Consider the following 17,368-nt stretch of genomic DNA (forward strand, 5'->3'; position numbering starts at 1 on the left):
GTACAAATTACGTCATTGCGCAATGGGCTTATTGTGGTGGTGGTGTAGTCACTCTAATGTTCCTAGTTTGTACCATCCACCATGTAAATTGACTTGGTACGAGTCTGCCTTCAAATTGTCTGGCTCATCCAGTTCTCGTAGACTTTGATGCCACATCCATGTCGAAACTACTTGTGCTGATTGTCCAGGGTTTGAGTTTCCGGTGGCCATTTGCAATGCCAAGCGAAGCACTTCTTTGACGATTGTCCATTTTCTTAAAGGGGAAGTTAACCCTAAAATCAAATTTTCACCAGTAACGTTGTAGTCTTCGGGGTGCTGAGTCGAATGGTCTTCAAGTGGTCCGGGGAAGCTGAGATGCTCCATAGGTATAGGCCCAGATGGTAACTGCTTCTAACGTTGGAGCTCGCGTTTTCTGCGGACTGACTGACACTTGAAGGAATTAACGATTGCCTTCAGGAGCAAAGGAGAAGAATGCTGGACCTTCCACTCGGCAAAACTGCAATAAAGCACCACTCCCTGCCGAATACACAGTGTTTCCGGGAATACACCCCTCATGAGTTGAGCATGAGTAGCCTAATACATTTTGTGTTCTTTGAGCCAAGACATCACTGCAGAGAACAAGTTGTAGCGATGCTTCGTTTCCAGGGCAACAAACACCTCGCGAGCACCAGCAGTGTGAGTTAGGGTCGCACTCGGAGTTCTGAAGACAAATGCTGAGGGTCATTGACCATTCGCAAAGCTGTCACTTCCGATCATCTAGGCACACGCCCGAGCGAGGGACAATACGAACTGAAATGTTGCAACTTTGGCAATAATTTTGAGGGTCTCGGGCTGCTCCTAGCGTTAACGCTTGCGCTTCCTTCCGACTAACTAACACTCGACAAACTCAATACTGCAGGTGAGCACAGTTCGTACTGTTGTCTCTCCCGCGGGCGCGGTACTAGATGATCGGAAGTGACTGCTTTGCGAATTGTCTACGGCCCTCAGCATCTGTCTTCAGAACTCCATGTGCGACCCTGACTCACGCCACTGCCTGGTGCTCGCCAGGTGTGTGTTGCGCTGGATACAGAGCGTTGTTGTGATTTCGTAACCCTAGTGATGGTTTTGCCTGAAGAACATAATACAGTGCTCTCGGAGCGCAAACCTTATTAACCTACTCAAACTCAAGCGGTCAGTGGTGAATTCCCCGAAGCAATGTGCGCTGAGAAGGGAGTGGCATTTTCTTTCGAATTTGTTGAGTAGAAGGTCCGGCATTCCCGTTGTGTGCTTCTGACAGCAGTCGTTGATTCATTCAATTGTTAATCACTCAGAATCGGGGAAGCGCAAACTTCGTCATTCGTCATGTGGTCTTGCGAGACACACTTCAGAATGTACTCTCTCGTTCTTAGCTGTTTGCTTGCTATTGGCACGGTCCGTGAGAGCGGACATTAGATCATCCGTAGAACACGAGACTCTTAATCTCAGGGCCGTGGGCTTGAGCCCTGCGTTGGGCGCCAAATGATTGTGACGACGAAGCAGCATGTACAACAGGGTGACTAAAAGGGAAGGGTGTATTGACAGCAAATGCATCATTTCTTCAATACTTCTCTGTTCTCTGTGTTTTCTGTGTTTCATTGTCTCCAGCTCAAGTGGAGTTTCCAGTCCGCTGCCGCATTCTTGAAAATGTGTATAGCGATGATGCACACGCAGATTATCTTGATGTGTCTCGTGGAGATATGGTGACTGTCACGGGTCCTGCCGGATATGGTGTCTATCATGCACACTCCGAATATGGTGCAATTGGTACTGTACCTGCGTCCGCTGTTGATCTGCGGCGTGTTGCGCAAGAGCAGCCAACCACAGCGTCTCGTCAAACACAAGGTGAGAGTGGTTCTTTGCTGCATGCCTCTCTCAAGATGGATTGCGGTCTGTTTATCCGTCCTGTGTCTGTTGCTAGTCTTGCATTTGACCTCGGGCTATTCCTCTTCATGGCCTGCTATTCTAAAGTCACTTTACAGCATCAGGTGTTCTGAAAATAATCAGGATGAAACTGTGTGAATGCAAGCATGCATGGTTGTGAGGGTTTTAACTTTTAAGACCAGGATTGAAAATCACAGGGTTGCAGGCTAAGGGAAAGGACCGCCAAAAATGAAAATTTCACTACTTCGTCACAATTTACAAGGAATGGGAAAAGAAACCATGACCAGCTGTACGCATGCTCCAGATATAGTAATAGTAGATCAAGTCATAATAATGTGTACTCTTGTGACGAATATGTAGTGACGTAACAATGTCCCCTTTAAAAGAAAACAGAGAAGAAGGTAGCAAAATGATCATCGTAATATGTACGACAGAGAAATGCAGAAGAAATGCAGACATAGAGAGAAAATTTGTTGGAAAACACTGTACAAATCCGCATACACCAAATGTAGCATGCAAAATTGAATCATGACATGACACTAGCAGAAGATATACCTAGACCATGTCAACGAACCTGAATACACAATTTAACTACTGTATAGAGAGTTTTCAAGGACGCCTATCTCGCCACCGCTCCGGCGATCACCCCGAGTTTGCGGTGAACAGGTCGCATGTCAACATGCATTGAAAAGTATATGAAATGTGGCAGGTTTGTCTCCACCAGCACTTGGAGCGATTCTGAAGCTTGTTCTTTTTCGCCCAAGCCATGGAAGGGCTTCCTGGCAACTGCTCGGACTCAACACGAGTGTCGTACATCAAGTGGAGCGCCGTTCTCTGCTTCTTTCACCTCCACGCATCCATTCCCATACACAAAAAGAACATGAACTGGGCTTCGCCTGTTCACCAGCGATTCAAAATTTCTCGCACGTGACCCCAAAAAGCGACCGCTGGTACAACCTTGAAAGGGCTCTATCAGCAGGTAATTTTCGGATGGAATTTTTTTCCTACGATTTCGTACACGGCCTCTTTTGTAATAAAATTAATGTGGGGTTAATGCAGTTCACCCTTGTTAGCGCTCATCACATGCACAGACTCTCACTGCTACTTTTCCCCGTGTTCCTTATACTTGGCCATGTCCGTTTGTCTTTGGGCATCTACATACATGCACATGGCTCATGCACTGCTCGTGCACGTCTGCACACGCTGCACTGATTGGGGCACCCAATATGCCACCTGATGCGCCTGTCTGCGTTCCACGTGCTGCATGAAAGTATAAGGTACACCGGCCCGTGCACCTGTCCTGGCTTTGGATTGCACTTACACTGCTCAGTACACAGGGGCATAGGAAGCAGTTTAATATTGATGCGGCGAAATTGTGAGAGGGGGGGTCGGGGGGGTCGTCCCCCGGGATTTTTTTTGAAAATTGGGCCTAAAAGGCCATATTTTAATGCTACAGAATAATATAAGAAATAAGAATATGCATGCTGATGATACATGTACACCGCATTGTCGATGTAAAACATGGTGCCTGTACAAGAGTCGACAAGCCATCAACAAGGTTGAAATGTAAAAAAAAAAAAAATTCGAAAATTATTGGTCCGGCGACCGGCGGGCCTGCCGGACCGGTTCCTACTCCCATGGTACAGCATGCAAGTATAAGGTACACAGGACTGTGTGCCTGTCCCAGCTGTGGGTCGCACTTACAGCTCAACGATCGAACACACACTGTATATCACACCAGTTTGGAGAGCTCCAACTGTTCTATTGTTGTTTTCTGGCTGTTCTTGCTCAGCAGAAGTGGTTGGCTTCTGAATACTTTTCCCGCCATCCCACCCTTACCATTATTTTTTACCAGAACTTCCACTACCGGTCCACTTTTCACGATTAATACTGGGTGCTAGCACAACTCTTAACGGCAATGGTTTAACTCATTCAACCACTCGGTGCTCTATGTTGAGCCACACGCTCCATGTTGAGCCACTCAATCTCTCGCGCTCTATGTTGAGCCCCCCCCCCCCCCCCCCTCTCTCTCTCTCTCTGTCTCTTTGTCTCTCTCTCTTTCCCTCACTCTCTCTCTCTCTCTCTCTCTCTCTCTCCCTCCCTCCTACCCTCCCTCCCTCCCTCTCTCTCTCTCTCTCTCTCTCTCTCTCTCTCTCTCTCTCTCTTTCCCTCCCTCTCTTTCTCGTGCTCCATGTTGAGCCACATTGCCTCATTCGCAGCCAGCACCCGCATAGCTCCAAACTCTGTGTCTTGTGTGTTTGTGTACTTCATAGCGGTCTAGTATCTCCTCTCATCTTCATGTTCATGTGGGATTTGGGCTAATTCCGTAGTAAAATGTGTTCATGTGAAATTATGTACACTATACATGATATCAAGAGTAGATAAACAACAGTGTGCAACTTCTGGATGAGTTGACCCACGGCGGAATTTTTTGTTGACGTAATCTTTTCGACGACGCACGCGCTGCGAGTCTTTTGGAAAGTTTTGCCTCGTGCACTTGGCCGGGCTTTACATGACAAGGTCGGTGCCAAGCACGTGCTCTCACACTGCTCTGCAGCAAAAATGCACGTTTTTCTGAAAAAAGGTGACGTCAACAAAAAATTCCGCCGCGGGGGGGGGGGGGGGGGAGATCTGGAGTTGCACACTCTTGTTTATCTACTCTTGATGATAACATCATGAACCGGCTCCCGTTCAGGACTAGAGCGTACCCGTAGTGGCGCAGTGCAATTCATAGTACAGCTAGCTAGCCATAACACGCATGCAATGCGCCTTGGCACGCGCGTGCTGCATGCGAACACGTGAATTTAGCATGCAGTACTGTACGTAAATAAAATTCGTACGAAAGATCGAAATTCGGCTTTGTCCGAAAATATTCCCGTCCGAAAATTTCCTGCTATACAGTATGTACAATGAAAAATGAGCAATCTATTTTTTGGAGACGAGAATGGCAGTTCTGCATCATTCCTAATTACTCGAATTGTTTACTCACGAAAGCGATGAGGTATTACTACCCGACGGCCTGAGCGTGTTGTGCTTGTAGGTTGACTAACACACTGCTCTTGTGACGATGGTTGCATCTGCTCGGGGGGGGGGGGGGGGGGGGGGTATCGATGGAATGTCCAACGTTGACTCATCTTGGGACGTTGAACACTGAGCAGTTGGTAGCTGTTGTTGCAATAGCTCTGGTTGATCCGTACGTTGACCACCAGACGAGTTGGTTGCAGCTGTTTGCTGTGCTGCAGATCCTTCACTGATGACAGGAGACTTGTCTGCAGTACAGTGCTGTGCTGTGTCTGATGCAGCAGAGGCGTGAAGTAGCAGTGATTCTGACCGCACTGTTGCCAGCTCAGACAACGGAACTGAACGCACTCGTAGCTGGTTTCTGTGCCGTTTCCAGACTGTATCGCCAACTTGAACCTGGTAATTCAGGGGACTCATGACAGACACCATAGTAGCAGGCAACCATGTAGCACCATGTGCACCAGAATTTACAGCAAACACAGCTTGACCTGATTTGAATTCGGGGTTGTTTGCCAAATCGGTATCAAATTTCTGAACAAAGTCTTTGTAACTCCGCTTTAGCGAATCAAACCGAGTGCGCGGTTGACGATTAAACAGCATTTCTGCTGGGCTCTTTCTATTTGCCATTGGAGTAGTTCGCTGTGTCAGCATCAACCTTTGCAGAGTGCTCTGCCAATCTCCATTCGCTCCCATTGCTTTCATTTTCTGTTTAAAATAACCCACGTAGTAGGTTCAGCCAACTCGTTTGCGGCTGCATGACCGGGAGCTGTGCATGTGTGAAGAATGCCATTTAACTTCAAGAATTGCTTTTAGTTTTAAAGCTCTGCACTTGTGAGCAGACTGCCATTATCATTAATCAGATGGGTGGTGAGCCCAAACATTGCAAAATCTCGACTGATAGTAGTCGCCGATGTTGCTTTATCCATGGGTAGTACGTCGACATAGCGTGAGTAAGCGTCGCCAGCACCAAACACATTTTTACCCATAAAAGGACCCACAAAATCCAAGTGCAATCGTTGCTATGGACCAGTAGGCCAAGACCAACTTCCATACTACTTGGCTGACTTTCGAGCGCTTTCCTGGCATTGAATACGTTCGTGAGCCAAAGCTTCGATGACTTTATCTACTCCAGGCCACCACAAGTAACGTTGAGCCATTCTTTTCATTCTAACAATGCCCGAATGTTCGAAATACAGATCGTTCAATAGTATGCCTCGGAGAGACTCCGGTATAACCACACGGTCGTTCCACAGAAGGATGTCATCCGACACCGATAATTCCAAACGCTTTGAGTAGTACTGGAGTAATCCGCGGTCACTAACGGACTGCGGCCAACCATTTAGCGTATAGTGTAGAACGCGTTTGAGTACAGAATCATTGCGTGTTTCAGTAGCTACGGTTGTAGCTAAAACTGCTTCGCTCTCAACGAGGAGGACTTCGATTCAACCAACTCCTCCTGAGTAAGTGAATCATTGCACGCTGGTTTCCGAGACATGAAATCAGCAAGTACGTTATCTTTGCTTGGTACGTACTCCATCGAATAGTGGTAGGCAGAGAGAACAAGTTTCCATTTCTTTAAACGTGAAGAAACAAGGATGGGTACAGCATTCTCAAGCCCGAATAAATTCAGCAGCGGTTTGTGATCGGTTCGAAGGGTGAAATCCCGGCCCAAAAGGTATTGGCGGAAAAGCCAGAGCCAAGGATTCACGTTCGATATTAGAGTACCGCTTTTCTGTGGGTGTGAGTACACGGGACGCATAAGCCACTGGACGGAACTCCATTGTTCTTCTGGAGTAATACTGCACCTAGACCTACACCAGAAGCGTCTGTTTGTAGAACAACTGCTTTGTTAGGTGAATAGTGAGTAAGTACCGTATCAGAACATAGAACCTCTTTGATTTTGGAGAAAGCAGATTGCTCCAGCTCGCCCCATTTCCATTCAGTATCTCTTTTCAGCAAAGCGTAGAATGGCGCCATGATCTTAGCAAATTGACGCACGTAACGGCCATAAATAATTTGCTGTGCCAATGAAAGACTGCAACTCGGACACATAAGTAGGAGATTTCGCAATCGAGAGAGAATTGATCTTGGATTCACTGGGAGAAATGTCATTTGCTGAGAAAGTGTGTCCAAGATAGTTAACTTCGTCAAGCATAAATTCAAATTCAGCGCGGTTCAGCTTCATTCTGACATGTTTCAGTCGATCCTTCACCAATCTGAGATTCGCCAAGTGCTCTTCGTTGTCTTTACCCGAAGCAAGTTTGTCCTCTAGGGAGAGAACGCAACCGGGACTGTCAGCTAGAATGGCCTCCATTGTACCTTGAAAGATTGATACAACAAAGTGAATGCCAAATGGCAATCTTGAATATTCGAACAGACCCTTGTGTGTGGATATTGGAGGTGAATTTCCGAGATTCGGGGTCTAACTCCAACTGGTGATACGCCTGCGCTACATCAAGCTTAGTGAACTTGCGACCATTTATCAGTTTTGTGAACATTTCATCAATCGTTGTAGAGGGTAAGATTCGAGCTCCGATTTAGCATTGATTGTGCGCGAGTAATCGGCACGGATCCAGATGCTCTCATCCGGCTTTTGCACAGGCACGGTATGTGAAGCCCATTTAGAGACATTCACCTTGCGTATTATTCCCTGAGATTCCAAACTTGCCAGAACTAATTCGTACTTCTCTTTTTTTGCAAATGGAATGGTATGAGCTTTCATGTACACTGGCTCATCCTTTACCCGCAAAGTGACCTTCTTACTTGAGTATTCAATTTCCCGATTCTATCCGTAAACAATTCCTGGTCGTGATTGCTCAAGGATTTCGGCACGGAGCTTCATTCTCTCCTATTTTTGCTCTACTTCAACTTTCACAGAGAGGATTTCTTGCCAATTTAGTTGAAACATAGTGAGCATATCTCTTCCCACAATAGAAGGACTAGCATTATCAACTACTCGCAGCAAAACGGTATGAGTAGACCCATTGATTGTAACAGGCATTTGTTTCTCGCCCAAGCATGGGATCCTACTACCCGAGAAACTGACCAAACGAGAGAGCTTGGAAGCTCAGGGCCCTACGCTATGCTTTTTTGCCGTGATGATCTAGACAAAAAAAGCATAGGGATGTTATAAATTCTTAAAAAAATTCCTTTTTTTAAGACATAACCTGGGATTCGAACCCGCACTATCGCGCGCCCTGCATGCATACCCCGATACACTTCGCATACATACTAATTCTTCCAAGTTGCTTCACGTTATGATCTTGCATTTGAAAGCCCTATTTGAATATGCATTGTGGCCAGCCGTCTTTGATGGTACGGTACGGTTCTGGATAGGTACGGGACAGGTACAATCGAGGGTAATACGACACCGTCTACCGCCTTGATGACGGCAAAAAAAGCATAGGGATGTTATAAATTTTTCAATTCTCCTATTTTTTTTCAGGCATATCCTGGGATTTGAACCCGCACTATCGCCCTACATGCATTCCCCCATACACTTCGCATTCATACCCATTCTTCCAAATTGCTTCACGTTATGATCTTGCGTTTGAAAGCTCTATTTGAATATTGCGGCCAGCTGTATGTGGCCAGCTGTGTTTGATGGTACGGTACGGTACGGGACAGATACGGGATAGCGCCAGGCGTGACACAAACAAACAAACAAACACACAAATACCAAATTAAAGCTGTGTGGACCCTGGCTAGTGCCAGACGTTACTGAAGTAACGTCTTCTGCATAGCTACGGGAATTAACCGTAGGTGTAGATAGAGAAGCAATTGTAGTACCCAGCTTCTCAAAATCTCTCTTATTGACAATCGAGACTGCACTGCTTGTGTCTATTTCCATTTTGACAGGTAAGGGAGACTCGTTGATCATGGCAGTAACCATGTGAGGGGGTCGGGTTTCACCATTTCCTGAATTGATACGATACATCGGTACTGGCTGATCACATACTAAAGCAGTCTCACCTGAAACAGATATGTCGGTGTCCTCGTCGATGTGGTGCACTTGTTTCGTCTTCTTCAGACACACTTGCTCCAGGTGACCACGGCGGTGGCAGTATCCACATTCCGATGATTTGTGTAGATATTTGTCCGCTAAACGTAGATCTGACCCACAACAGTAGCAACACTTGGAGGACTTGTCTTTGCTCTTCGCAGTTTGTTTGGCTGGTCTGCAATGTTGGAATACCTTGTGGACCGATGATTCAGCAGCGCTTGAACTTGTCGTCGGTGCCAGTTCTCTTGCAAGTCGCGCCGCAAACTCCTGATGCTCAGCCAGGTCTACGATTGATGTGAAACCTGGTATCGCATCAGGGGCGGACGTCAGAATGTTTTCCTTTATATTCTCGTAATCCAGCAATGAACTGGTCTTGTAGAGCCCGATCGCGATGGTCGCTAAACTCACATTTCATTGCTCGTTTCAGACGCTGGGAGTAGTCTATTACACGTTCCCCAGCAGATTGGACACACTGCCGAAATTGGTACGATCCAGTTGTTTTGTTCGTCTCGATTTTGTAATATTTTGTAAGTATATCTGACATTTCTCTGAAGGTCAGGCTCGATAGTTTATTAGGCAGACATGGAGACTTGAAAGTGGCCTACACAGGCGCGTAGCACCGCCGTTGGCGGTGGTCTGGCCAGGGGGGGGGGGGTCCGGGGGGATCTGCCCGCGGGAATTTTTTTAAATTATGGTGCAAAATCCTGCATTCTGGGCACTTTTGGCATTGTTTTACTATGGCGGTCGTGGTCGGGCGAAAAAGCCGGACCAGCCAGAGCGGCTGCTACGCCCCTGCTACACATCCTTCGAGAGCATAGACACTAAGTATGCCGCACGGCGTTTCGCTGGAGCTAAGTTCTCATCTTTAGAAGCTCTGGAAGCCACGATGCCCGGCTGGTAAGAAAACTCTAAACATTCCAGATAGTCTGCGAAGTCGCCGCCATCGAACGGCTCCAAGCTTGACTTGGGCATGTTGTCTTGAACAACTAACTTGCCAGCACTACACTAACAGCAATACACTAAAGTAAATAAACCATTTCATCTTCTTCATCGCCATTTTTTATGTATCCATATCGATAAAGTCTTAGTCCAAACACCAAGGGCAAGCCGTAGATTTACAAGAAGGAAAGGGGAAAGTACCATGACCAGCTGCACGCATGCTGCAGATATACTACTAGTAGACCAAGTCATAATATGTGTACTCTTGTGACGAATATGTAGTGATGTAACAAGAATGAACAATGTATTGCAGGAGGTTCGAGGAAGTCGCCGGAGCTGACTGATGTGTTTTTGCTTTTGCTTTTGTAGATCGCGGGCAATCTGTGGATTTCAGTCAAGAACGTGAGGTGAGTTGTAAGGTGAAATTGTCAGAACATAATCTTACTATGTTGAACTGGGTACCATTGAGCCGAATGAAAATACACAATTGTGGGATAATGTAATATCGGCATCACAGCCATTCTATGCTGGATAGCCTACCCCCTCCACATTTGGCATGTCTTCCACAACTTCCCTTCTCTCCCAGTTGCCATGTACATGTAGGTGTGTGTATGTGTATGTGTGAACAGTGGAGATACCAGAATTTGAATTTGAATTCGTCCTGTACAGTCGACTTGATTTGTTGGTGGACGAGCTGAAACGCTTCTCTGTCGGCGTCGCTGCCATTCAGGAGACGAAGTGGTTCGGGACTGATGTCTGGACGACTGGGGAATTCACGATGGTGCATTCGGGACGTCCTCTACCAAACAACGGAAGTAAATTTATTCGGAACGAAGGTGTTGGAATTGTGATGAGTCGTACGATGTCTGATGCGAGGGTACGTGCGGGTCGGGAATGGCGTGCAGTCAGCTCTCGAATCGTCACCGCGAGATATAAACTACAGGACTCGGGTACAAAGTCATCATCGCGACGCTGGACGCGGCGCTCGGATTTGTTCATGACTATTGTGAATGTTTACGCACCAACAAGTAAACCAGGGTTGGATGTGAAAACCCAGTTCTACGATGACCTACAGCGAACATTGGATTCTGTTCCAGAGAGGGATATATTGATTGTGTTCGGTCATTTCAATGCAAAATATTGGAAATAGCGATGTACAGTCCCCTGGAGATGATGTATGGTAAGGTGTATGTGGTGGCCATGGACTTGGTCTCCGTAACGAAGCTTGGAGACGTCTACTCATGTGGTGTGCGGTCAATCAGTTATCTGTAATGAACACCTGGTTCGAGAAGCCGGAGTACAAGCGAGGAACGTGGTGCCACCCTGCAACAAGCAATGCCATCTGACGGACATGATCCTTGTGCGCCAATCGCAGAGGGCTCACTGCAAAGATGTCAGTGTTTTGCGTGGGGCAAATTGCTTTGCAGACCATCACATGGTACGAGGAAAGTTCTATATCACTCTGTATAAGCGCTGTACGCGTGGAGACGCTTTCCACCGCACATCAGAAACTGAAACAGGCGACAACTTGCTCGTCTTCTCAAGAACTCTCAACAACGAAGACACTGGCGCACGCAAAGCTACGTGTCATACAGCGCTCCAAAGAAGAAATGCGTAGATCACGCGCATGCATATGGGAAAAACAATGATGTCACGCTGCCATGACGATACACAAGCTGTACTGCACGCTACAACGCATCCCAACACTCAACAGTATACTATCAGTTATAGTTACATTACATTATATTACTGAAACGGAAAGCCATCTTTGTCTCCAACCAAAGCAACAACTCGCGGAGCAACCAAAGAACAACTAAACTGAAAAGAAGAACCACATGGTTCAAAACCAATACACAAACCCGGCCCGTATCGCGTATGCCAGCGACACGTGCATAAAAGCAAGACTTAGTACAGAATGCAGAAAAGTAGCTTGCATGAAAAGTGCGTAGCGTTCACACCTGTATGCTAACCCGCACTACAACTCGCGTACTATACAAGGGACTAGTACTGCGCAGTAGGCACGCATTCAAATAAGCTGTAGACATGCACTGCATAAATCTCCAAGTCCTCGTACAAACTGTGCAGTGCTGCAAAGGTACAAATAAATAAATATCAAACAAATATCAATGTGTAGATCAGCGACATCCTCCCCACCAAAACCTAGTGCAGGTTTTACAAGTCCAACCATTGCCTGTCGCTATACGCTGGGCGAGCAGAGAAGGTAGCGGATCATCCCACTTGCCTTGTTCCTTCCAGGCCTCTTGCAGGAGGATCTTGCCTGTCAATACTGCCGGTGACACCGAGTCGAGCGGATCAAATGTCGCTGCTATGCACTTCAATGGGGTGCGCCTCGTCCATGTCTTCCAGAGTGGCAGTTGACACTGCATCGCTACGTGAGAGGGAGAGTGTGTCGGCTGTCAAACACTAGACGGCGCTGAGGGCATTGCCTGTAGCTGCTGAGGTGCTGTGGCTGTTGCTGCTGCCACTGCTGCTGCCGCTGCCATTGTTGAAATCACTGCTACCATTGCTACTGTCATCATGAAGCAGGGTATGGTGTTTGTTGCCACACTTGCTGCAAGTAACACTACTGGCACAACTTCCCCGGCTGTGCCCTGTCCGCAGGCAACGATAGCAAAGGCCATTGGTTTGCGCATACTCGCGGCGCTGAGCAACAGGCATGCTGTGGAGCGTGTTCTCGTCATCGGCAGTGGACAGCGTGAAGCACTGTGCTGATGCACCCTCGCACTCCCAGGCCACAGGCTTCTTGTCAGATACAGATACACCATGGGCCTCCTGATACGCTGTACCCAGCTCCGTGATCTCTTCAAACGTTTTCTCGCCGATCTTGTTTTCCAGCAAGTACGCACGGAGGTCAAGCGAGCATCCCTGGAGCACAAATTGGCGGACGATTGCCATGAACATCTCACTGTTCCCACTGCTCTGCTTCTGGCCCTGCGGCCCTCCAGTTAGCGATGCCCACTCTTGCACCAGTTGCACTACATGGGTTACGTACCGGAAAAACGTGTCCTCCGTCTGCTGATGCAGAGACAAGAGCTCGGACCACGTCTTCTCGGCAGTCTTGCCAAAACTACGTGTCACTTGAACTTTAGCGCTTTCATAAGTTGTGACATGATCCAACACCGGTTCAAGCCTTGTCCCCATCGCAGCCGAACGGAGGGCCAACAACCATGTCGATTTTTCGTAGCCATTTTGCTGAACAACAGCCTCAAATGTTATGAAATAACGCCGGATGTCCTGTTTGTCGGTGTATTTTGGCACGTCCAACTTGTGGGGGCGCTTCTGCGCGTCGTTACTGCCACTACCACTCGCGGCCTGGAGTTTTTCTATCTCCTTCTTACTGTCCAGCTCCTCAGCGATTCGTTCTGCACGGTCTTGTGCTCTCTGGTCCCTATCGGTTGCTTCGGTGAGCTTGCGCTCCACGAAAGAGACCAGTGCCTCGCCAGAATACCCGTAATCCTTGCCAAGCTTTAGGTAACTCGTCTCCAAGTTCATCCATCCAAAAGCCTCAGCGCTTCCACCAGCACCAGGCGATTTCCTTTCGGACTCGGCCATGCTAAGCCAGCACGCTACGATGCACGATTCAAATTTTACTGGGTGGTCGCCAAATATTGGTGTCGGGGTCCCAACGCATCCCAACACTCAACAGTATACTATCAGTTATAGTTACATTACATTATATTACTGAAACGGAAAGCCATCTTTGTCTCCAACCAAAGCAACAACTCGCGGAGCAACCAAAGAACAACTAAACTGAAAAGAAGAACCACATGGTTCAAAACCAATACACAAACCCGGCCCGTATCGCGTATGCCAGCGACACGTGCATAAAAGCAAGACTTAGTACAGAATGCAGAAAAGTAGCTTGCATGAAAAGTGCGTAGCGTTCACACCTGTATGCTAACCCGCACTACAACTCGCGTACTATACAAGGGACTAGTACTGCGCAGTAGGCACGCATTCAAATAAGCTGTAGACATGCACTGCATAAATCTCCAAGTCCTCGTACAAACTGTGCAGTGCTGCAAAGGTACAAATAAATAAATATCAAACAAATATCAATGTGTAGATCAGCGACACACGCAGTGCACACAAATAACGGAAAATCAAGAAAAATCAGAAAATAATACAAACAGTGAAATTCGAAAGTAGAAGTCCAAAGGAAGTTCAAAGAACAAGGAAAACGAAGATCTGTGCTGATAGGAACTCAAAGCAATTTCAACCATGTCCTGTCAGAGAGTGTTAGCACCCACAGGGTGAAGGCAAGCCTTGTCAGAGCAGAACCTACACTTGGACGGACTAGAGCTGCAGAACGGACTTTCTGAAGGAATGCAAAGATAAGTATCAATTCAAATTTGAGATAATCAACTTAGAAGCAACACCAGCTGTTTTGTAACCTGTAAACTGCTTGTAACAATCAGTGGTGTACTAGTAACTAGGGCTCAAACGGTTAGTCCGATTAACCGGTTGCAGACCGGTTACGAAGGATTAACGGTTAACCGATAAAGATAACGGTTACACAGTAACTTTATTTTTCAAGTATCAGGTCGCTGCAAAGTATGCACTTTCGCAGGCTGTCGCACGCGTACGCAATTTCTGGGCTGTCAACTCAGTCATATCTGGTCTCTTGGTGTGAGAGTATGTATGAATGAGCATGCAAGAGAATGTACACGTGTGCGTTGTACTGAATAGGGTACATTTTTTGAATGAGTATAGTCGAATATACCGTTATAAGAGAGTCCGCAGGATTGCCGTGGCTTATAGGTTATAACCGTTAAACCGACCGTTAGCTTAGCAGTTAACTGTTCGGGGTAAAACCGTGACCGTTTGAGCCCTACTAGTAACTAACTCCTAGTAAGCGCTTTGACTGTGCTCTCGGAAGAACGAAGGACTCAGTAATTCCAACAAAATATGGAACAAACACAGTAGATAGATAATTGTGACACTCGTAAATTCTACAATATCTGGAGTCTTCTGCATAGCACATGAAGAACACACAGATCGCACAGGGAACACACAGAGAACAGAGCGCACACAGATCGCACAGAGAACACACAGAAAACGCACACAGAACGCACACCACTGCATACTGTCTTCCGAACAAGCGCAGAGGGGCGGGATGTGTCCGTACCCGCCCGATTGCGGACGAGTCACTAGCAGATCCTGCCACCGAGCGCAAATGTCAGAACGCAATCTCTGTCCATTTGGACGCTTGTGATCTCTTGCCAACAGCGGAAGCGGAATGGACAGTCGTGGCTGTCTCATCGACACATCAATGTCGATGCTTGACACAAGAAGGCGAAATCAACCCGCCTGGTTCAAGTTGGCTGCTGCCACCATCACCCCTGTCATCGAGACCAAGAACAGGCTGCATAACGGGATGCTGCAGAAAGACACCAAATCTTCTTGTTGTACATGTGGTCGCGCTTGTAGCTCTGTGTCGTACATGCGGCTGCGCGGGTGTCTCTTGTCGTACATGTGGCTGCGCTTGTGTCTCTTTTGTCGTACACGTGGCTGCGTATGTGTCTCTGTGTCGTACATGCTGCTGACCCGTGGTACACGCCGCTGCGCTGTCTTGGAATGCTTTGTACATGCGGCAGCACCGTCTTCTGTCCCCGTTGGTACACACTTGCTCGTCTTGTCCCCGTTGTACGCCTTCAATCTAATATATTCTGTTGTCTCGTCTTGTCTCAGTGTCAGTCGTCCGTCGTTCGTTGTCAGTGTTAGTTGTCTGATAACCATGAGTTCTCCATCGCCTACTGAAGCGAAGTAGAAGAAAAAGCTCTCTAACAATTTGTAGTAGTCCTGTGTTGTGTGGCGTGGCGAGGAGCCTAGAGCAGTTCGTTTACGGTTATCAAACCCGTGACGACATTTGGCGCCCAACGTGGGGCTCGAACCCACGACCCTGAGATTAAGAGTCTCATGCTCTACCGACTGAGCTACAAGCGCGACCACATGTACACCACTTTTAACTGTTTGATTGTTGCGGTGCGTATTCCGACTCTTCGTTCACTGTATTGTGCCGTGGTCGTCATGGTTATGGACTACAGTTAAAAGTGTTGGAAGCTATCTATCAGCGTCTGTACAAGCCTAATTTGTGTGTACAGAAAGATAGTATAATTGGGTTGAAATTGTTCAAGTAACGTGTCGTGTTTAGTGCGGCCAAGCTTAGCCGTTAATGTTCTAGGTGTAATGTACTGCTGTTATGTGTTATCACGTTGTCTTTCCTTCCTTTCTCCTTTGTTCATTTCTCGCTTTGATTGTTAAAATTCACATTATTATTATTAAAAGTAGAAAGGAAAAGGACATATGGAAACGAGTTAAGTGTAACTCTCCATCACTGTAACAAGATACTATAGTTTTGTGCCTAGTTGTTGCACTTTCTGACTGTATATAGTATCTAGTTACAGTGATGGAGAGTTACTCTTAACTCGTTTCCATATGTCCTTTTCCTTTCTACTTTTATTATTAGCTCAATACCCGAGTTTCAAATTATTATTATTATTATTATTGAACAAACGGCGAGGAGACAACAATTTGATAACCGCAATCAGTAATACAAGCTGGATCGACATTTGTGTACACTATATTCATGTATTGTAAAACTGTGGAGACAATGTGCAATAAAACGATGAAAAATGTGAAGAAATTGTGTAGAGAAAGAAAGGGATTCAGTCGGCTTGTGTCGCCGCCTTTGCTCCGGCCGTCGGTGGTTCCCTCGTCAGTGCCCCCGGCGGCTTTGGCTGGGGCGGTGCCGCTTGCGGTCCCGGTCCCACTGCCTCCTCCTGATCCTCCGCCATCGGTTCTTGCGGCGGTGGAGCTTGCCAGTGGCAGACCGCGAGCAACACTGACAGCTGCATTAACACTACAAATGCCGACTCAAAAAGACCCACCTTGCATATCAGTAACTCCCACACCAACACCAACAACGCAGTCTACAGCAACCACAACTAATCCACCATCCAAGCCCATAATTGAAAGACCAAGACGATCAACAGCCAACTACAACAGAAGCTACGCACTCAGCGGACGAGGGCGAAAGGAGGGACGTGATAGCAGGGGGACGGCCGAGTTGAGTTCAATGGACCCGGTCAGGCGGGATGGACGAGACAGAGAGAGTACAGAGGAAGCGGAGGATGGAACGGACGGCGGAGGGAGCAGTGAGTCGGAGAGCAGTGATGGGAGTGATGGTGAGAGTGCCGGTGAGAGTGTTAGTGTTGTGCGTAGGTTTCGTGGTAGCAAGTCTTCAGTGTACAATCATCTGCTGGCTAGTCCTGATTGTTGCGGTGCGTATTCCGACTCTTCGTTCACTGTATTGTGCCGTGGTGGTCATGGTTATGGACTACAGTTAAAAGTGTTGGAAGCTATCTATCAGCGTCTGTACAAGCCTAATTTGTGTGTACAGAAAGATAGTATAATTGGGTTGAAATTGTTCAAGTAACGTGTCGTGTTTAGTGCGGCCAAGCTTGGCCGTTAATGTTCTAGGTG

At 47.2% G+C, this 17,368-nt stretch overlaps 1 protein-coding gene across 1 annotated transcript in view; it reads left to right on the plus strand.

The window, feature by feature from the left end:
- The window catches only part of LOC135819352 (uncharacterized), a 65,794-nt gene that overhangs the window by 2,595 nt on the left and 45,831 nt on the right, over positions 1–17,368 (plus strand). Inside the window, exons 2-3 of the mRNA XM_065332545.1 lie at positions 1,624–1,860; positions 10,232–10,269. Coding sequence (XP_065188617.1) covers positions 1,624–1,860; positions 10,232–10,269 — 275 coding nt within the window. The remainder of the gene's footprint in view (positions 1–1,623; positions 1,861–10,231; positions 10,270–17,368) is intronic.

The sequence above is a fragment of the Sycon ciliatum genome, chromosome 6, assembly GCF_964019385.1.
Source record: "Sycon ciliatum chromosome 6, ocSycCili1.1, whole genome shotgun sequence".
NCBI lineage: Eukaryota > Metazoa > Porifera > Calcarea > Leucosolenida > Sycettidae > Sycon > Sycon ciliatum.